The sequence below is a fragment of the Anas platyrhynchos genome, chromosome 5 (assembly GCF_047663525.1).
Source record: "Anas platyrhynchos isolate ZD024472 breed Pekin duck chromosome 5, IASCAAS_PekinDuck_T2T, whole genome shotgun sequence".
Taxonomy (NCBI): Eukaryota; Metazoa; Chordata; class Aves; order Anseriformes; family Anatidae; genus Anas; species Anas platyrhynchos.
In genome coordinates this window covers 30,762,856-30,783,949 of record NC_092591.1, presented here as the reverse complement: position 1 = coordinate 30,783,949, position 21,094 = coordinate 30,762,856, and the positions used below count along the sequence as shown (strand labels likewise).

Sequence of the window (21,094 nt, the reverse complement as noted above, 5' to 3'; positions counted from 1 at the left end):
TCCGAAATGGAGCCTGGGCAGTGACTCTAAAGCTTTTGGTGGTGTTTCATTTCTGCTGCCTTTCTCCTCTCGTTGCTCAGCAGATCTTGCAATGCCACGCTTTGACTTAGTTAGGGCTTAGGTACACAGTTAGGGCCAAAGGCTGGTTCTGCACTGTGGAGGCTTTACTGACACAATGAGACCGATGCAGGGAGGTGCTCCCATGTCAGACACTACCCCTGCCAGCAAAATTTTCCTCTAGCATTGCTTATCCCAGCTCCTACGTGCAAAACAAACTGGTTGCAATGTTATTCCAGCCTCCTGTGGTTTTTCCTTCCTTGAAATACTCATGTGGTGTGGAGGAGAGACGGGCAGGGGATGGCACAGGGCAGACAGGAGCACTACATCCCACACACTGTCCCCGGCACTGGCCAACCATGGGAACCCCCGAGCAGGGAAGCTCCGGCAGCAACAGAGCCTGCAGCTGCCTTGGGGCCGGGAGCCCAGGCGCAGCAGGTCTGTGCAGTGCCCGAAATCAGATCCTTGACTAACCCTGCAGAACCTGGAGCGTCCTCCCACTCGGCGAGGCAGCAGGAGCCTGTTGGGTCGGCAGAGCTGCACACCGCAGATGAGCGATCCGACTGCCAGATCAGATCTGGCCTCCTGCTCCCATCCTGGGAATGGATGCTGTTTCGTAAGGCTGCTTTTTAATGCAGGCCCGGAAAATTTGCATAATTGCCATTAGTGTTCTGAAGCATTTGCTGCTTCGTTCCTCCTCCGAAGGGCTGTGTCCTGACCTGTTGCTTTGGCAGAAGAACCAGCTCATACTACATAGGCAGGTTACTATAAAGAGCGCGTGTGCTGCTAGATAGCATATAGATAATATAAGGAATTGGCAAGCTCCAGAAGGCAACAGCCAGGACTTTCCTCAGGATGCTCCAATGGACACAGGGAGGTCTCCAATGCAATGCAGGGGGAGGGAATCAAGGAGAGGTCTTTGGCCTGGTAGTGCCAACGATAATAAACCAATCCTATAAATGCCATAAAACAGAATGTGCAAAAGAGCATAAGTACTATCAAATGGGAATGGCAAAGCCAAATCTGTCAGGCTCACACCACTTTTACACCAGTATCTCAGCTCTGAGTTGCACTGCACTGGATCCTTACTCATCCCCTGCGGTGTCTCAGCTTTGTGTCTGTGTCTTTCACCAGGGCTTTGAAACAAAGCTCAGTGCTTGAGCAATAGTCGTGACTCTTGAGTCCCTTTGAAATCCTTGTAGGATAACCGCCTTTCTAGGTCTGTGGTCCCTGTTGCCCCATGGTGCCAGCCCCTACAGAGATGGATGCTCTGCAGCAGCCGCACTCTCGCCTTGCCAGCACAAGGTGGCCAAAGCAGTTCGCCAGCCATCTCCCTAACCTGACCCGAGGGGGACACAGGGACAGACTTTCTGTGCTCGGATGCAGTCTCCCTCCCATGCCCACGCCAGAAGGGGCTGTGCTCCCCCACGGCTGTGCAAGCGTGGTCTGCATTTAGGGCAGAAGCAACGACACCACAAGGCTGCACCGTCTCGCGTTTCACTCGGCTGATATTACTCCTTGGTTCCCTACAGACTGCTTCACTGATGAGTTGCCCGTCCCCCACATTTTCTATGGAGCCTTCCACCCAGCAACAGCAGAAAACAAATATGGGGAGATGTGGGGAGGATGAGGGAGGATCCTGGGTGATAAAACTCCCTAATTAAGCTGTGCACAGAGGGCAGGCTGGGGCCTTCGCAATGCTGGTGCAAACGGCTGCGTTTGTCACAGCAGCACCTGTTTGCACCACAAGTGACTTCAGCCCTGGTGTACAGCAAGAGCGTGGGCAAGTTTTTGTTTATGAGATTGCAACAGAAGGGCAGAAATGGCATCTCGGGGCAGAGCTTTGGGATCTTGCCCGTAAATGACCTGAAACCCTTGTTAGGATCAGCAGAGCACCACAGTCCCGCCTCTGCCAGAGGGAGAAAAAGTGCTCAAATTCCCCCAAAACTGCTGGAATGCTTCATGTCACACTTAGTGCTACAGCCGTCCTAAGGCTCTTCTGCCCTCCTCTGTACTACTCAAAATCCCTGTTGACTTTAACCAAGTTCCTTCACCTCTAAACTGCTCCCACGGGACAGAATTTATCCCGCTAGGCGATCTGTTGTGCACACAATGTGCCAGGTTGGAGGGAGTGTTCACAGCCACGTCCCAACCCCTGGAAAAAAGGGTGTTGCATGGAAATGGGGAGGGAACTTGGCACTTAAGATGTGTTTTGACTTCCTGGACTCAGCCGATAACCCCATTCCTCCAGGATGTGAGTTGATCGTACCTTCTTTCTCAATAATTCCTGTCTTTCATCCTTTCCACTCCTCAACATAAAGCCAAGCAAGACGCTCTCCCTTCCAGCCAGGACTTCTGTGTGTTGCCACTAGATTTTCAGCACAGCACCCAGTTTTGAGTCCATTCTGAGCTGGCAAAATCCACCTTGTTACCTCTGCAGCGGTCTCAGCTTTTTCCATTTCTTCATGTGGCCACTGGTGCCAGTGGGAAACATCATTTCCGCAGTGCTGTTTTTCTGCGAGATATTGGTGACAGATAACATTCTTCAGAGAATGGCTTTGCAGTTTTTCCCACAACTCTGGGTACGAGTCCAGATGAAAGCTAGCTGCTTAGGAAGGGACTGAGCTGAATTCAGTTACAGAATCATTTTTGCTTTTTTTCCTGCAAGGGGTGTCCTAGGGCTCATGGGGCCAAACCTCTCGAGGCAAGAGACGAGGCAATTTAATGAAGAAATACAGTTCTGCATGTGTGAATATCCCACGTGGCATCCGTGCTTGAGTCATTCAAAACTTTCCTGAGTGCCTGTGCCAGGCATACAGCAAGTGTTTAGGCTCGGCACGATGTGACTGTGAATTACTTGTCATTGTTTTTGAGGCTGCAGCAGTGGGTCATACCCACCACCTCTGGCCTGATGATGATCCCCACGTTATGAGGACTTTTTGTTGCCAGACACCAAAAGCAAGGCACAAAGCTCTATTGTTTTCCCGTCTCTTCAGCTCTCTTGGCAGACAGCAGGGAAAAAGTACAGCAGTGGTCACTGTGGGTCTCACGCCAGCTTTTATCACCTTCAGATGTTTGCTGTACTTGTGCCATGGCCCTGGAGCTCGCATGCCCTTTGCAATCCAGCCTGTGTTGCATCCCAGTAGCCCTCCACCACAGCAGCCTCTAAAGGGAGAGAGCAGCAGGTGACTCCTTTAAGCAGAGGTGCACGCTGGTGTCTGTGCTGTGACAGCAGCTGCCATCCGATCTGAGGAAAACCATCTTTATATTCCTGTAACTCATCACATGGGGATTATGCAAATTCCCTGCCTGCTGGGGATGCGGTGTGGATTGGGTCACGTTACCGTGCTTGGGTCTTCTCCATTGCAAGATGCTGTAGAAATGCAAAGTGTTCTAGCATGAGAGGTGTCAGATAAACTGGGAGGAAATTGCTACTGCTGCTAACGCACCAGTGTTCATTCATACAAAATTAAGGAGGTGGAGGACAAGGCTATGCAGAAGGGCAGTGTGGGAGCCACTCGGACACGTGTCCTGTTTTCTCACGTCTTTTCTGGCAAAGGGAGTTCACCCGGCTCACATAAAGGATCTCCTATTATCTGCAGAGTTGCCTTAGCTTAAAACTTAAAACAGCCACAGGTCTCCATGCAGGCATCACCCTGTGTGGCATATTTGCTTCAGCCCAGCATGACCAGAGCCAGCTTTAAGCTAAGGCAAATAATGATGAATCCAGAGAAAGGCTTACATTGTTTCATCACACTTCTTTGAAGTAAATATACCAATGAAACCCTAACCATTTCCTAAAGCTTCCACATCTCAGGCAGATGTGACCTAAGATTGCCTATTTTGTCATTTACAGCCCAGATCCTTACTTCTTCCTGCATTTAAATCAAAACTGAGCACTAGAAAAAGAGATTTCAGCGTTTTGCATCTCTGCTGCCCAGGAAAGCCCAGCTGTTCTCAGGCTGTGTAGTTCTATTTTGAGGATACCAGGAGGAAACATGAAAGGAGAGGTTCCCATGGGCTTAGGGGCCAGGTAGAAGCCAACAAGGAGGGTTTTCAGGAGAAGGAAGAAGCAGACATCTTAAAGGGAGGGACAGGAAAGAGAATATGCAGAAACACCCCTTTCCTCTGCCTGGGCAGCTTCTGGGATGTCACTCGAATGGCATCCTGAGACAAAATAGAGGCACATTGTTTGAGTTGTGTGGCTCTTAAAGGCAATACCTCCAGGGAGAATGAACAGAGGGAGTGGGAACCTCTGCGTTTCCCCACCACGCACCACCCATGCCTTATTTTATATCTTGCTGCCAGGTTTGTGCAGCTCCAGCTCTGCAGCAGCACCTGGCACTGGGCAACAGCCTTGCCACAGACCCCTAATGCGAGAATCCTGGCTGATAGCAGTGATTGCTCCCAAACTGGAGCAGGCAGAAACTCCTTTCTGCCTCCCCCTTGGCCCTCTTTGGCTCAGAGGCTGGTGGAGAGGGAGCTCCAGGCCCCCAGCACTGGCACCGAGCTACAGGGCCCTCACCAGGGCTGGAAAAGGCTGAAGGGGCCTGTGGCTGGGCTCCCTCTGTAAACCCCATCTCCCCAGTATCCAGCAGCTCTTGACACTGCTCAGCACCCTTCCTTTCAGAGCTGAAGATGTTTCCTGCCCTAAAGTAAAAATCCTTTGTTTCCAGACTGCCTGCTTCAGTCTTTTTCCACTCCCTTTTAAAAAGGAGCGGATGGGATGTGTTAAAGTCCAAATTTGCCTCCATCCCACACAGATGCAGTGTTCTCATTTCCATTAGTGTCATCGATGTGCATGAGAAATGCTTGGTGAGGAAATTGAGGTTACTGAGAGAAAAAAGTTACCCACATGAGACACAACTCCCTGCGGACGTGTGTTGCCGTGTGCCCTGTCCCAGACCTTGCCCCACATTTGAAGTAGAGCAGACTGCAATTAAAACAGCAAACAAAGTGCCATCGACCCTTCAATGTGAGCCTAAGGTGGGAACTGGCCGTGCTGAAATATTAATTCATTTCCTCAAGGTCACTCTGGGAGCTACGGGTTGAGCACTGAGCTGTGGGTGCTCCAGCCCTGGAAGTGTTCAAGGCCGGGTTGAATGGGGCTAGGAGCAGCCTGGTCTGGTGGGAGGTGTCCCTGCCTGGGCCAGGGGGGTTGGAATGAGATGATCTTTAGGATCCCTTCCAATCCAAGCCATTCTGTGGTTCTGTGTGATTCTGTGAAGGTACAAAGTACACGGGTGTCCTGCCAAGCTGATGAGACACTTCTCAGGCTTGAAAACAAAAAGGGTTAGAAATCTGTTGCTATCAACCCTTGCCAGGCTTCAAACAAAAGCACCAGCATCCTTTTTCATTTCTATCCTCTCTGGGCCCCTCTTTGTATGATTAAGATGTTCCTGCATCTGCAGGCAGTTTTGCTACCAGTGCTCAGCCCTGTGTCTTTGCAGAACTACCACGAGGGGCTCAGTTTAAAAGGTCTTCTGTGATGGCAACTTTTGTTTCACCTAAAATGAAGATCCCAAGTTAAATCCCACAGAAAGGAAACCTTCAGGCCAGTGCTTGTTCTGGAGAGACACCTGCTGGCAGAGCCCTAGAGCTGAGCTCTGAAACGTGTTCATCCTCCCTTCTGTTTCGATGGAAGTCAAGCAGAAATAAAAACATAACAGAGATGCAAAAGAGGCCAGGGGAAAAGGTTCGCGCTAAAGGGGTGGAACTCAAAGCAAGAGCTTGACCCAGAGCCTGATCCCAGCTCCACCACCCCTTGTGTCTGTCCGAAGCAGAGCAGTCACAGGGGGACAGTGCTGAGCAGTAAAATGCTGCAGAAGACCAGCGGTCTAATATACTTGACAGTTAAAAGCCAGTTTTTAACTGTCCTTCCTGCCAGCACTCTCATTTTAGGAAAGCCAAAGAAACCCCAAATTCCCATTTGGTGTGGGCTGAATCGAAGTAAGCTGAAACAAGAGCACTCACGGGTAAGCTGGCTCAAAATCACATCTAGTTCTAGGCAGGAAAACCAAGGCATGTAACTGCATGTTACGTGTGGGGGCACACACGCTCCTCAGGAAGGATGTGTGGCTTGTTTGTAGAAATCCTGGCTATCGGTGCCAAGAAAGCACTTGCCTATTAGTTATTCTAACTCCTGTCAACTCTCCAGGAAAGATGAGTAGCAGATTTGGGCCAGTTTCCCCTCCATTTGCACAGGATCTGCTGGCAGGTGGATTAAATAGAAGTGATTCAGTTGAGAATTGAATGCTAGGAGCCCCCCAGAACTAAGCTGAAGCTCCTGATGGATGCTTTTGGGTTTTTTGCTCTTGTAACAGCAGCACGCTCTGTTCACTGCAATTACTCCCCCCAGGTGCTTCCCCACATACAGGATTTAAAGGAGAACACTCGTTAAGTGTTGGCCTAATTACTTCCCAGCCACTTGCCCACTTCCAGGAGTCTCTGTGGCTCCCGGTGGTTCTGGAGCAGATGTAAAGGACAGGCTTGGTAGACTTGAAGCAAATGACTCCATGGTTTAGGAGCAACCAGGAGACTGTGCTTTCCTAGGGCAAAGTGAACAGAGAGTACCTTTCTTGGGATGCAGCCAGGAGTGAATGCAAAGGCTGCCAGAGGCACTGCCAGCACTGAGCGTGACAGCTTTCCCGTATCCGTATGCCCTTCTGTCCCCCTGTCACTGTCCCTCCCACAGCAGCCACGATAAGATGTACTCAGGCACCTTAAAAAAAAAAAAAAAAAAAAAAGAGGCTGCTGACAATTCTTCAAACAGCACAAAAGCAGACCTGGTGTCGCTCCCTTCTGCTCTTCTTTTGATTTCATCACCCACACTCACCACTCGTCCTCCTCTCGTTGTGATGGGAATCCATCCCACAGCCATTTTACTGCATCCCTGCTGATGGTGGCTGGGCTCAGGGAGAGCTGCTCGAGCCCTGGGTACATATTACCAGTACGTCTTGTAAGTCTCTGGGGAGCGCTTTTCAATCAAAATGTGGCATGCTGCTAAAAATATAAACCAAAGAAACATGTTGGGAGGTTTTATCTGGGTCTGGCAAAACTTCACCAAAAGAGAGAGAGAGATAGATGGATGGATGGATGGATGGATGGATGGATGGATAGATAGATAGATAGATAGATAATTTAGAAACTGAGTTCAAATTACCAGAGTTTCTATGAGGATATTCTTTTTCTGGGTGCCAGTCTCTCTAAATAGGAAATTTGTAAAATGAGACCACATGTTCCATGTTTACAGGGAAAGGGAAAAAAATAGAGAAGCCAAAATCCCAGAGAAGGCATTAAAGAGAGCTTTGAAGTAAACCACAAATAAACTAAGAATAATATATATTTATTTAAAACACAAGCAGCCCCAGAGTTTGCTGTGCCATGAAATCCTCTTGGTTGTGACTATTGCTGCAGAGGCCAGGATATTATAACACAAGCTATTTCCAGCTTAGGATGGGTGAAAACATATAACATGACAATTACATTTTCTAAGCAAACCAGAGATCAGAGGATGTCCTCTGCTGGTGAGGAAGATGTTTTCAGTTTGGTTAGTCACAAATCACTCTGAGACTTGAGACCTGGTAGAGGAGTAGAGGACTCACTGGACACATACCAATTAATTTATGAGTAAAACCTGACAGGGTAAAATCTTATAGGATTGTATGCCATAGCCTCATTAAAATCCAAGCAATGTATTTTTTTCCAATTGCTCTTAGTGCTGCTTTCCAGTGAGAAATGCAGGAAGTAATAAAGATTTGTTGCCTCATAAAAATATTGTTCAAAAAAGCCAGGCTCTGACTGGTTGGCCTTGATCCGTACAGCCCTTCCTATCAGCCCTACACTGTGCCTTGCCAGTAAGAAATGTAAGAAATCAAACCAGCAACGTCACAGCGGCGCAGAGGGTTCCTTCTCGAGTCTAGAGGACATGTAAATGGGCTGTTGTGTCCAAACTGGAGGATTGTGGCTGGATTTTATTTCTTGCCACATGCACGTAACAGCCCTGTGCCGGCCTGCTCAGCCTGTTCCTCTTCTTCCCAGCCCTCTTCCACGAGTGTCCTTGTCACTTGTTGTCTGAGGCTTCCCCGTACACAAGATTTCATTTCCTCCATAACCAGTGCTGGAATCAAATTAGCAGTGACGTTACAGGATACAACTTGAATGTGCATCCTATACACCTAATTTGCCAATCTTCGAGACAAAAGTTGATGTCCTTGATTCTCAACACTGATTGAAACTGGAAGCTCAGAGAATAGCACCCCACCATGAGAACTATAATTCTCCCTAATATTCTGATAAACAGACGTTGAACTGAAAGCTTGTTGTCTTTTTTTTTTTCAGAACAAAGGAAAAAATATTCCAACTCCAATATCATTATGCATGAGACTTCACAGTACCATGTACAGGTGAGTATGCAATGAAATTTTATGGGACTGAGAGGCCTACGTCAGTGATAGATGCTGATAATGAAATGTATTTCATTTGTCCTGGAGTTTATTAGGTCAAAGACCAGCTGGGGAACCTTCTTACAATACACAAGTGTTGCTCTCCACACCCTGGGAGAGGCAAACAGCAAAGCTGCTCCATTCTTCCTTAAGGGAGGTGGGACTTCCCCATTGCCCTACTTCTTTTTCCCAGCTGCTGCATGCAGATAAATTTGCCTCCTGAGCTTCCCTCCGAGGGGTTGTAATTTCTAGCTCCTGGACTGCAGGGCATGCCTGCAGACAGCCACCCACTGTAATTCCCCTCCTTGTGCTGTGGGCCACCCTGGAGCAAGTGGCTGAGACCACGCAGATCCTCTCCATCCATGGAGCATGCTGCTGAAGCTGGGATCCTCGGGGCCTCTCAGATTCCTTTGTGACAAAGAGGGATGAAAGGAAAGAGCATATGTAGGTGAAGCACAGGAGTTTGTTCACCAAACATGCTTTGAGGAGACAAACTAAAGGACGAGAGAACAAACTACAGGAGAGCAGCAGAAGTCCTGAGATGATTCCTCTCCAAAGACTGACCTCACTCCTTCCTATGAGTCAGAGGCTTCGGGCTGGACTGGATCTCTTTCTTTCCTCTCACACACTGCCTGCTCTTTCTAGAAGTAACACCAACTCTCCTGCTGCTTTTATTTCTCTGCTGCTCTTCTCCAACTCCTACCTGTGAAGAGCAGCAGTCATTCCATTATGGTATGACACTATCTGAAAATCAATGCAAATAAACTCTGGTATAGCCCACAGATCCTCCCGCAAGGCTCCAACAGTTTTCCAGGGCACAGTTCTGGGTTGTGTTTAAATGCTACAGCAAAACAGAGGATTTGCTGGCTTCTCCCACCTTGTATTCCACATCTTATCTTACCCTACAACTATTCCTAGCTTGGATCCCTTACACTTCTTTGAACTTGAAGAGTGGGAAAGACTCCAATATTAGAGAGGCTGCTTTGGGCCTGGGGGAAGAGGTAGAGAACGGTTGCTGCTTCTGCATGGCTGGCGGTTCCAAAGGCTCTGAAGTTACTGGTGTGTCCCCTGTCCTTTACTGGGCTGTGTCAAGGATGAGTGCCTGTGGACAAAGAGGTCAAGGCCTGTTGTGAGCCAACACTAAGCAGTCATTCGGCTGGACATGGTCATTACAGCCAGCAGATGGGGAATGGTTGACAGGAAGGGAGGACAAAAAGCAGTAATTAAAGAACATGAATTTGGTTTAATTACAGATGGACCTCTTTTCTACTTCAAATTTAAATTGAAAATGGCATGCAAATCCATCATTCATCAAAAATACAAACGATCAAGATTCAGCAAATTAAAACGTTTAGTAATTGGGGGGTGGAGAACAGAAAAATAAAAAAGATGTTAAAAAGACAAGGGAAGTTCAGTATGAGGAAACAGGAAACGGAGAGGCTGTGGTCCTCTCCCTCCTCTGCATTTGAAGGAGAGTATTGGGAGCTGCTGTCCCTCTTGTTTCTCTGTCCTTCAAACCCTTCTTGACAGACAGATTAAAAACAGTATTCCACAGTGGTTGCCGGAACTCACCTGCCCAGGAAACACAGACCACATCGACTATCACCTTTCAGCTCTTCCTCAGCTACTGTGTCCTCTCAAGTAATTCAAAACCCTTCAGCCATGACAGGCATTCAGCCAAATTCATCCCGCAGTGTCACAGACATCCACTTAAAGAGAGGAGCCAGCCTGGCTGCCCGGAGCCTGGCGATGCCTGGAACGCAACGTGCCGCTGCCAGCCAGCAGCCTCTGTACCACGGGAGCTCTGCCCAGCTGGGCCGTTTGTCACTGAAAACCTGGCAAGGCAAGAAAGGAAAGCACTTCATGAGGTTCATGTTTAGTAGACAGGGTCCCCTCTTCTCTGATTTAAGGCCCCAGTCCAGCAGAGAGCTTAAGAACACAGTTAAAAATAAAGGGAGCTGCTCATTTGCCTACAATGAAATTCTGACTTGTAAAAACACTCGTTTGGAAAGAGGTGCTGGCTTCCACCTGAGATACTAACTCAATCCACCCCATCAGAGGCCTGGCCAGCCATCCCCATCAGCAAGTCCTAACAAATAAAGTCACTTGTGGAGTCAGGGAAGGGACTTTAAACGGTGACACGTACATTAATTCTTTATTAATTATGCCATATGCCACTCATTCGTGAGTTTCTACCTTGTACTTTGACCAAGACAAACAGGACTTAAGAGGCAAGCAGTGAGGCAGCAAGAGGTTTCCTTATATGAAGCATTTTACACCCTTAAAGTAATCTGTAAGCTGATCAAAGTTTAAAAGTGGAGAAAATCATTGCACATTTCTTACAAAAATTACCATATTTGAATCTCTGTGTGGATGAAAGGGGCTTTTAGTGAGATAAAGGTAAGAACCAGCTTCTGTCCCCACTCGGTCCACCAGTATCTACAGAAAATGGAAAGGAAAAAATATTCTAATGAGTTCTAGTCAGACAAGTAGCTTTCGTTTCCACGAAAATTAGCTTAACAGTAAATGACAAAGGAATTTATGAAGATTGTAAACCTGGCAGTTAAAATAATAGAGCAGATAAGATTCCTGTCAGCAGGTATAAACCAATTCCTTTCACCTCTCTGCAGGCAGAGGGTTTGTCACCTCTGCATGGATAATATTGACTTTGCAAATACCTTTTCATGCAGCATTTTACAATTACAGTAACACATACCCAAGCATGTTCTTCATATCTGATTGGACAGCTAATCTCAGCTTTCGGTGGAGCTGCTCAAATACCTGCCAGGAATTTTATTTAGATAGTGCCTCACCCCATACCTTTGCTTTATGAGCACAGAACTGGATCTTCACTTGACCTCTGAAGTGTTTATCCTCTTCTCTGCTCTATCCATTCATCGCAAATTATCCAACAAGCACCTGAACAACAAATCGGTCACCACAAATTCTCTCCACCCCTAATGCCCACTGCCGAATGTCGTGCTTAAAGACTCTGCCCGGGTTTTTACAGGTAGAAGGGACTTCTTCCCCAGGGCACTGCTTTGTTCCTCATTTGCAGCTCTTTTAGACACCTGCTATTGCGGACACTAACCACAAGGAGCTGAGGCTGGTACTGGGAGCAGACACATTTCCCCCCAAGCTCTTTATCGTTCTCTTCTTGCGTTTTGCATCTCTTGCTCGCCAGTCTTCAAGGACAAAGACTGTGTTTCTGCACTCTCTGGACCCTGACCCTTGCTACAGCACCACTGTAGCAAAAAGCACCAGAAAGAAATTGCCTGAGCCCTAAAGCTGTTGTGTGATCTCTGGGAGAAGGCACGGGTCTTTCTGCCAGAGCAGTTACAGCTCCACTGCACTTCTGCTGACCCACACACTAGTCTGACTCAGCAGCAGCATGTCAGCGACCCTAATACTATTAAGAAGGGGAATTGGGATGTGGGGGGAATTGGCTGAGTGGGAGAGATTCCAGGGAAGAGGGAAGGAGCCGGGACCTGTCCTGATAAGCCTGCCAGCAGCAGCAGCCCCCCCCCCCAACATCAGCAGGATGTGTTGGTCAGGCCTGTAATGTGTCCTTCCAAAAAACTCCCTCCTTCCTCTCCTGGAGGAAGCTGGTTACAACAGGGAAAACTTTCAGCTGCTTTCCCACTCCTGCACGTTCTCCTTCCTATCTCGCTGCCAGGAACACAGCAGAGCAGCAGAGGGGACAAAGTGAAATGGGACCGTTTCCCTCTGCTTCCCCAGTACTTCCCATTCCCTGATGTCACCTGAACACGTGGCCTGACCCTGCTGTCACTGGCACGGGGACAACGGGCACAGATAACCTGGCTGCTCTGAGCTGGCTTCTTCTGCCTTGCAGTCCCCTCTGCTGGCAGAGCACGCTCTTCCCATCTGCAGAGAGCACTGCTTGCTCTCACCGCCTGGCCAGCAGCACCGTGAGCTGGTGACACGACCATCTCAGCACATGTCAGCCAGCACAAGAGGGGAAATCAGCATGGAAATCAGGCTGCAAGTGGGAAGAGCCCCAGGCAGGGTCTCTGGGGCAGGTAGAGGGAGGGAGGGAGACCAGGGTAATCTGGCAAAGCCACAGTGCAGGACAGAGGCAAGTACCAAAATACCCCTTTATACAGTCAGAGAGGCCCCTTGTCACTCCCACGAGAGCTGATTCGAGAAATTTTGGTGGGAAAGCAGCATGAGGGGATTGAAAGGCTGGAGCAGAGTCAGCTGTCGGGCTTGGAGCTGTCTTGCGGTTTCAGAAAAGCCAGGGGACTAACCCGTTTGTGCAAAGCACTTGCAAACATGCACGCTGGATGGCAGCCAGAGCTGCTAGAATTGACATACGATGAGATAAATATGCAAGCAGTGAAACTCGTTATGAAAACCTTTGCTGTGTTACAAAACTCTAATCTTTCACCACTGCGAACGGCCTGGTACTAATAGCCAGAACGAACACGTTCCACCGTGACTCTTTCGTGCCCGTGCAATAAAGAACAAACAGCCCAAACCTCTAGAGATGCTTTCACCACTTTCACCAGTGATTTATGACGCAAGCACCAACAAACCTTTTTCACCTGTTTTCTCCTCTTTCCCTCCCACCTTCAGCACTTGGCCACCTTCATCATGGACAAGAGTGAGTCCATCGTGACGGTGGATGATGCCATCCGAAAACTCATAATGCTGAACTCTAAAGAGAAGATCTGGACGCAGGAGATGCTGCTTCAAGTGAATGACAAGTCCATCCGCCTGCTTGACTGCGAGTCGCAGGTACCCAGAGCACTCCGTGAGGGTGCAAGTTAACCTGGGGCGTGCAGTATCCTCTTCCCCTTCTGCTTTGGGGAGCCATTTGTGAGGAACCCAAACAAGGCGAGATCTCTAACAAAATCCACTCTGGGGCATGCAGGGGCTGGCTGACTGTAATTAAAAGGACAGGCAGGTGTGGGCTGATTATTCATGGCTCCAGAGCACAGAGACTCCATATGGAAGATCCCTTCAGCTGTGCTCCAGGCAAACAGTAAAACTGCTTTCCATGGGAGTGCAGACTTACAGGTCCACAGAGACCTGCATATAGCATGAGCAGAGAGGGAAGGACCTGTTACTGGTATTAAAATAACACGCAGGGTCCCCTGCTTGAGAACAGTGCCCCATTTTGACAGCAATACATGTACGTGCACGCAGGGCACATAAATCTGATGGGAAAGAGCAGCCAGACAGTAGGAGAAGGGTGGTTCTGCCCTGCGTTTAGCAGGGAGAAACTAAAAAGATTTGCCCAAGGTCATCCAAGAGTCAGTGGAAGGGCAAACTCCTCACTGCCATTAGCCTGAAAGCATCTTTCCGCTGGGATGCTGCGATGCACGATACTGGGGCAGGTAAGGCACATCAGTAAGATGACAGTGAGCAAGAGAGCTCAAGTTGTTCAAGGCTCCCACTGGGCCCCCGTTTTCAAGAACTCAGGAGAACAAGAGTTCTGTTTTTCATCCACCTCTTTCCTGGTCCTATGTAGTCCCAAGCCACTGCAGACTGTGACACGAGTATTTGAAGAGCCCAGCAAATCCCTGTTGAGAAGCACAAGCTCTGTCAGTTCTCTCTGCTCAGGCAGGGATCCCAGGAGTTCTGTAGATCCCCGTTGCCCAGCCTCTTCCTTCTTTTCCAGGAGGAGCTGGAGGACTTCCCGCTGCCCACAGTCCAGCACTGCCAGACGGTGCTGAACCAGATGCGCTATGCCTCCATCCTCCTCCTGGTGTGCCAGGATTCGGAGCAGCACAAACCTGACATCCACTTCTTCAACTGCGACGAGGTGGAGGTGAGCAGAGCCCTCCTTGCCAGTGGGATGCAAGTGGGTGCGCTGCAAGACGGGGCTACTGTGGCCTGCAGCTGGCTTGCCCAAAAAAAGGGTCCATCCTAAGCCATCCCTCCCACTCTGGTAACAGAACAAGATACTCTCCCAGCTCTCTGCCAGCCATTTCTTCCTTTGCCCACTTGGAGCCTTCAATTCAAATTTTCCAAAGCACAGCCCTTTAGTGAAACATCCCTGTTTTATCTTTAAGGCGGAGATGGTCCATGAGGACATAGAAAGCGCCCTGGTAGACCACAAGCATGGGAAGAAAGTACGACCACAGACACTCAAGTAAGTACTGCAGGGTAGAGCTGGGATCCCCCAAATCACATCCTCTGCAGAGAACACTCAGTGCAGTGACTGCCAGGCCAGCCTCCCTCTTCAAGAGGACCCAGACAAGCAGCTCACTCATGCGGGCTTAGCTGAGGTTCACTGCTATTTATGAAAAGGATATGAATTTTGGCTGTCCTTTTTATTTCCTTGCTCAAAATATATCCTTGGTTTACATGCCTGGGAACAGAGTCTCCATCTCACATAAAGCACCCCTAGGAGATTTTACACCCTGAAGCAAATCACTCTGAGGGAACTCTTCTGCTGACAGGCTTCGAAGCAGGGCTCCTGGCTGCCGTGATAGACCCCCACAATGGTTTGTGCTGCTGACTCTGTGCAAGGAATCTCACCGGCCTCACAGACACTCCCTGCTCTAAAGCACCAGCCAAAACAGTGCACAGGCCTTCCAGACCACATGCTGCAAGCTCCATTTAAACCAGTCAGGTGCTGCAGCTCTCCTTACCCAAAGACGCTTGCTGTACCCTTGCAGCCACCTCTCCCAAACCTGCAAGCCTCGGGGCACAGGGGAAAGGCAGCCAGAGCGCACAGCATCACCCCGAGCACGCAGCCCTACTCAGGCAGGTGCACTTACACACTGCTCTCTTGGGAATAGGATTGTCAGCCTCTGACAGAGGTTATTCTGTGTTGTTTGCCTTGCAGAGCAAACCAAGAAAAGATCAAGCAGAGACAGTCAATCCTCCCACCGCCACAAGGGCCGGCTCCCATCCCGATCCAGCACGACATGCGAGGGCCAGCGATGAACAGGAACCGGGTGGCACCCCCTTCCCAGTATGAACCAGGTACTGGGAGAGCTCAGCGGGTTGGTCCTGAGGATGGAGGCTCGTTAGCCTGGGCAGCCCACCCTCCTGAAACAGCCTGTGGTCATTTCAGCCCCAGCACCGCTGCCCAGCGTCTTTTCACTATGTTATGAAGCAACAGCAAAGACACTGAAATTCCCCAAAGAGGTGACAGGCCGTCACCAAACAGCAATTGCATGAGGCACTGGTGATCTTAAAACGTATAGACAAGACAGATCTGGTCAGAAAGGCACATCCCTGGCCCTGCTGACTTCAAAGAACCAAGATTTCACCCACAGAAGTCAGGTGGTCTGCATGAATACCAGAGCAGAGGGTAAAAAGGCAGAACTGAATTTACCCCTCATAAAACCATGAACTTATCCCCTACTCCAAAACCATCCCAACTTCATCCCAGTTTGAGCTGTCTGGAGAAAACTTATAGTTCTCTTTGGAGAAAGAAGTTCCCAGTAACAGAAATAAGCTCCTCTGAAATAAAGCTCAGGTTGACTAAAATGACCAGCAAACTCTAACCCTTTCTTACCCCCGCCAATTGTACCAGCTTCTCTTGGGATTAATTTCTAGGCTGAAGGAAAATCTATAAGCAGGGTACAATAAGAAACTCTGAATACCAGTTGAGGAGAGCAAACACTCATTTCCCTGGGCTGAGAACCAAAGCCAAGCAGATGATCCGGCCTCTTGAATGAAGAGCCTATTTTAGGCCCAGCTTTGCATAATGAAAATCAGATTTCTATTTCAGAGCTGGATCATCTCTCAACATCTATATTCTGATGCACAGCAGTCTTCCGTGAAACAGCCACCCTTAACTCTGCCCTTCCCAGTAGTTTTAACATAAAGGTTTAAGTCCATTGCTCCCACCAGCACAGCTGGGCATTTACTCAGGCAGGATTTCTGGATCTGAGAAAACAGAGCCCAGCACAAAAGCAGGAGTCAGGAGAAAGCTTTGAATGATGCCTGTTTGCTGGAATCATTTCTCCTTTGAAACATGCCTTACTGCTTTTTCTACAAAACCTGTCAAAATTAATCATCTCATCTTAATGCCTAAACATGACGTACAATTTCCCCAGTCCTCTGCCAAAACTGCCTCCCCAGTTCTCCCACTTGATATATCCTGCTGCCCAAACACCGGCTGCGTTGGCCCATTCAGAGGCCATTTCACTGAGCTGACACATTATTCTTGTCACAAGAGGCCGCCTGAGCAAGTGCTCACGCTGAAATATTGCTGTCCCACTGAGTGTCTGCCTTCTGGAAGCTGGGAGGTACCTGTGGTTTTTATTTTTGCGAGTTTATTTAATAGTGATTAAAAACACATTGCACATGAATTTGTAGAAAAATGCTTTTTTTTTTTTTTTTGCCTGGGCCTGCCTAAATATCAATCATGCAGAATTCCTGGTGTGCTGCTTTCTAGCAAGGGGCCATTGCATTCTTCAGGTCTTATTTCTTCTTTGTTGATGGGCAGCTAGCTGAGCTGGCATCCCTACCACAAGCAAGGCTCCTGCGGGGAGCAGAGGGTTAGAGGAGAGGGTTGGAGTTGCTCTGGCCATGCGTGACATACCCGTGGAGCACTCAGCAGTGCAAGGAGCAGCTCCTTGGCAGGCGTAAGGCAGCTTAATGCATCCAAGGCAAAGGAGTCAGTGACTGGCAGCCGCTGGGAGCTGGGCGTGCAGGTCTCTGCCTGTACCAGCAGCTGGCTGCTCCTCACCATTCATACAGTGCTGCTATCTGAAAACAGGCAGCATACTGACACACAGGGCTAGGGGCAGCTGCTGTGACCCTTGGAAGGTTTAATCGGCAACTTTGATTACCATTGTGGTCTTTTGAGGTGCTTTCAGAATAAAGGAACGAACAAACGCAGCCAGGAGCGACCATCCCATGCGTCCCTACATTTAATGGAGCCCACCTTCAACCTTTGATAGTAAAAAAAAATTCTCTCCCTTTCCTTGTTTGCAGACTATGAACGACGAGGCTCTGCCTCCCAGGACCATGAAGAGTCCCGAATCATCTTAGCACAGAAGATTGAAAAAGAAACGGTTGGTAGCAGAACAGTGAATGGTCGATAGGCAGAAGGGATGGGGGAAAAGAGGAAGGAAGCAAGGGGCTCCTCCTCCACGAGCAGGCATTTTATGCATAGTTCACTCATTGTTAAGCTGATACCTACTGCTTAGAAAGATAAGGGGAGCAAAAGCAAAGCTCCCTCACTGGTTAGGTGCAATCTCCTTTGACCTGAGGTAATTGTGCTCTGCTTCTCCCTGGTCCATACTCTACTCTTGGGGTTATTCTCCAGATGGCCATCAGCCAGCGGTCAGTTACTACATTGGCAAGTACAGCACACAGAACTGGCACGGCTTTGTGTATGGAAAGCGATGAATCCAGGTTAATTTCATGCCTGGATTCCCCATTCCTGTGCATTCTTCCAGGAAATGGAGTGGGCACAGGTCGAGGCACTCGGGGATTCAGGCTTCCTGGCTGTGTGCAGTTTTGGCTTTTTCCACCTGGGTTCATTGCATTTCTGTCCTCACAGCAAATCCTGAACTGCGCTCTGGATGATATCGAAGTGTTTGTCGCCAGGCTTCAGAAGGCTGCAGAGGCATTCAAACAGCTCAATCAAAGGAAGAAAGGGAAGAAGAACAAGAAGAAAGGGCCAGCAGGTACAGTGCAGCAGCTAGAACAAATGGGGAACGTGGGGGCACAGACAAAGGTTGGGATGGAAGCTCAGTTCACACCCTAGCAAGGGCAGGTCAGTGCAGCAGCACTGCTACGGACCCGACAGCAGATATAACAGTCTGGGAGGTCCTGCTGGTCGCTGGGGATCTAGTGTAGAGCACACAGAGCCTTGTGAAGCCTCCAGCACAGAGAAAGACATCTGACTATTCTCAAACCCTTGATTTTTAGTAGTTCTAGTCTCCATACCTGTTATTGCTGTCTCTTCTGCATGCCAGCAAGATGAACCCCTCTCTGGAAGGGGACGCTCTAATTAAAGTGCCTTTCTCTCCACCTTTTTATAAAAGAGGGCGTGCTGACTCTTCGAGCAAGACCCCCAAGTGAGGCTGAGTTCATCGACTGCTTCCAGAAAACCAAACTGGCTTTTAACCTCTTGGTAAGACACAGGATATTTTTGTCTTATGCATGGGTAGGGCTGTTTCCCATATACTGCTGTACTAAGCATTTAAAGTGAAATTCGTACTGAAAAACACTGTCAAGGGACAAAGGTGTGAATTCCAGATTCCTCTGCCAGAAGCAACCACAAACTAAACATTGTGCGAGGCTTGTGCAGGTTTCTTGGGCCAAGTTGTTAAACTGAAACTAGAAGCCAAAAGTCCACATCTGAAAAATGCACGCGCCTTCCTGCTGCCTGTGCAAAAGCCAGCACTGTGGTGCCCACGCAGCACTAGGACCCATTCCACAAATGCTGTGAACTGAGGTGCAGCTGTGCTGCTGGAAGGAGCCAACTATTCCTCTCCATCTCCCTGTGCCTCCTTTCTCCCTATGCCAGGCCGAGCAGTTGTGCCCCGGCACGTGGCTGAAGAGATCATACACGTGAAAACCAACCAATTCCTTTTGGCAATGCTCAGGTCAGACCAGTTCCCCAACCAGGCTCACCCTGCAGCTGCAGAGCGCTCGTTCCCACAGGGAACGCAGCACAGGAAGGACTGAGCAGCTGGGGCCCTGCAGTGCCAGCAGCTCCCTTCTGATGCAATCCTGGCTTAGAGCACTTGTGAAGTCGTGGGCTTGCAGATTCAAGAACCAGTGTGTGCCCTCTGTGCTGACAGCTGTGCAAAGGCTTATACAGGTGTCTCCACTCATGATACTCGTTTTTGCTTGTGGCCTTTGAAAATCTGCGTAATTTTGTGAGAGCTCTAGTCCCTGTTATCCTTCTGAGGCACAAACCAGAACTGTAAATATTAAAAAAAAAAAAAAAAAAAAAAAAAAAAAAAAAAAAAAAAAGTCTTATCTACTTTAAATTGCTCTCACCTGGTCCTGTCTAAAGAGCAGCAGTGAAGCTGCTCAGCCAGGGTCCTGGTTTGTCTCTGGGTATCCATAGCTGATGCCCCTCATTGTCCCAGGGTTCCTGGATCCTCCACTGTTTCTCCCCTGGAGGAGCTGCACTGAGAGATGTCGAGAAGGGGATGAAAAGCTGGAGCACAGACATGTTCCCAGCTCTGCTTAGTTAAGTGTGTGAGACCAGGAGGGTAATGAGCCAGAAGGAAATTGTCAGCTCTGACCAAACTTGCCCAGTGAACAAGATCCTTCCTGAGACGTTAGTAGTAAGGAAACCACAGAGACTGTAAACAAGCCTAAGGCAGGACACCGAGCTGCAACCTTTTCCTTTAGAAGCGAGCATTCACACGTTTTTGCTCGCTCAGGACCAGAACTGAGTCTTGGAGGTGGCAGCTTTGGCCAGCAACAACTGCTCCCACACAAACCGATCAGGCGCCCTGCTAGGGCCATGCCATGCATCCATATCCTGATGCAAAGGCTGCTCTGCGGAGGCAGCTGAGGATTCTCCAAGCATCAAGAAATGATAGCTATTGCATCCCAGCCCTTTCTGATCACTCGCACAGCTGAGATGGATACAGTGGGGCTGGTGTGGTCAGCCAAACCCTTAGGCATGGCACGCCGGGGTTGGTGTCCCACTGATGCGCGGCCCTGCCAAGCTCAGCATTGCAGCTGCTCCCCCAGGAGCAGCATGGGAGCTAACACATAGGAAATTCAGCCACGTGTTCTGGCTCTCCCTGCAATCCTGCCTTGGTCCACAAACCTGCAAAGAGGAGGCGAGAGGCCGGGGAATGTAAGAAGGAGAGGGAGGAAATAGCAGTGGAGCAGCAGCGTATCTGCCCTGTGCTGTCACCTGCCCCGTGCCTGCATCCTTGCAAAGTGCCGCTTCCTTTAGGCACCTCATTGCCATCAATTATTTCACGCTTTCCGCTCTGCATTAATGTTTAATCACCAGCATTTGAAATGACCAGGCCTCGCATTTCGGCAGGGGAAGGGGGCTGTTTTCCATTGCAGCAATGCCAATAGCACAGGGCACAAGATACAGTAGAAAGGAAGCACAACTTGAAGCGGTTTCTCACCTCAGCTCAGCTCAGTTCCTACAGCCAGGTAACCCAAAGCATTTGTTCCTCCATTCCAGCAGCAACTCCTCCAAACACCACACGTCCCAGGGTTCAGGGCAGCTCCAGGTGCTGCAGGCAAGACCTTGCTGAAGAAGGCAAAACACTTGCTCTGTTGTATTCGTTCCCAGCAACTAATGGCACTTTCAGCTTCGCAAAAGTCAGAAGCAACAGGCCTGGCCCTTCCTCCCTAAGGTTTTTCAAAGTAAACCAAGGTTTTCTGTTTCTGCTCAAAATAGCTTCAAAGGGACTGACTTTTAACAGAATAGGTACTCTACCCCATCTGAAAGTAAAGGCTGTTAGAAGTGAACACAAAATCGAAATGATCAAAAACTGAATGATCACTTAGTTTTCTTTCCTGATTTCAAGAACACTGTTAAAAGTTCCCTTTATTTTCAGACTGTATTATTAACTCTACCAAATATCAGTCAGCAGCAATCCATCAATGTCACAGAAGAGGAGCCAAAACCAGGTTAGGATTAAATTGGATTTTCCTTTATCTTTTTA

General features: G+C 48.9%; 1 protein-coding gene and 1 long non-coding RNA gene across 4 annotated transcripts in view; one reads left to right on the top strand and one right to left on the bottom strand.

The window, feature by feature from the left end:
* EPS8L2 (EPS8 signaling adaptor L2) overlaps window positions 1-21,094 on the top strand; it is a 61,691-nt gene that overhangs the window by 26,502 nt on the left and 14,095 nt on the right. For both annotated transcript variants that reach the window (XM_038179458.2, XM_038179457.2), the window contains 8 exons: window positions 8,398-8,462; window positions 13,098-13,259; window positions 14,146-14,295; window positions 14,540-14,619; window positions 15,319-15,458; window positions 17,424-17,503; window positions 17,995-18,121; window positions 18,482-18,570. In XM_038179458.2, the coding sequence (XP_038035386.1) occupies window positions 8,398-8,462; window positions 13,098-13,259; window positions 14,146-14,295; window positions 14,540-14,619; window positions 15,319-15,458; window positions 17,424-17,503; window positions 17,995-18,121; window positions 18,482-18,570 (893 nt within the window). The remainder of the gene's footprint in view (window positions 1-8,397; window positions 8,463-13,097; window positions 13,260-14,145; window positions 14,296-14,539; window positions 14,620-15,318; window positions 15,459-17,423; window positions 17,504-17,994; window positions 18,122-18,481; window positions 18,571-21,094) is intronic.
* LOC119717031 (uncharacterized) lies at window positions 651-21,082 on the bottom strand. 2 transcript variants are annotated; one of them, XR_005265980.2, is made up of 3 exons: window positions 20,549-21,082; window positions 10,074-10,336; window positions 651-9,603 (listed from the first exon to the last, which is right to left on the bottom strand). It is a non-coding gene; the product is annotated as an uncharacterized lncRNA (long non-coding RNA). The 2 variants fall into 2 exon arrangements; XR_005265979.2 differs by lacking the exon at window positions 20,549-21,082 and adding an exon at window positions 10,854-10,942.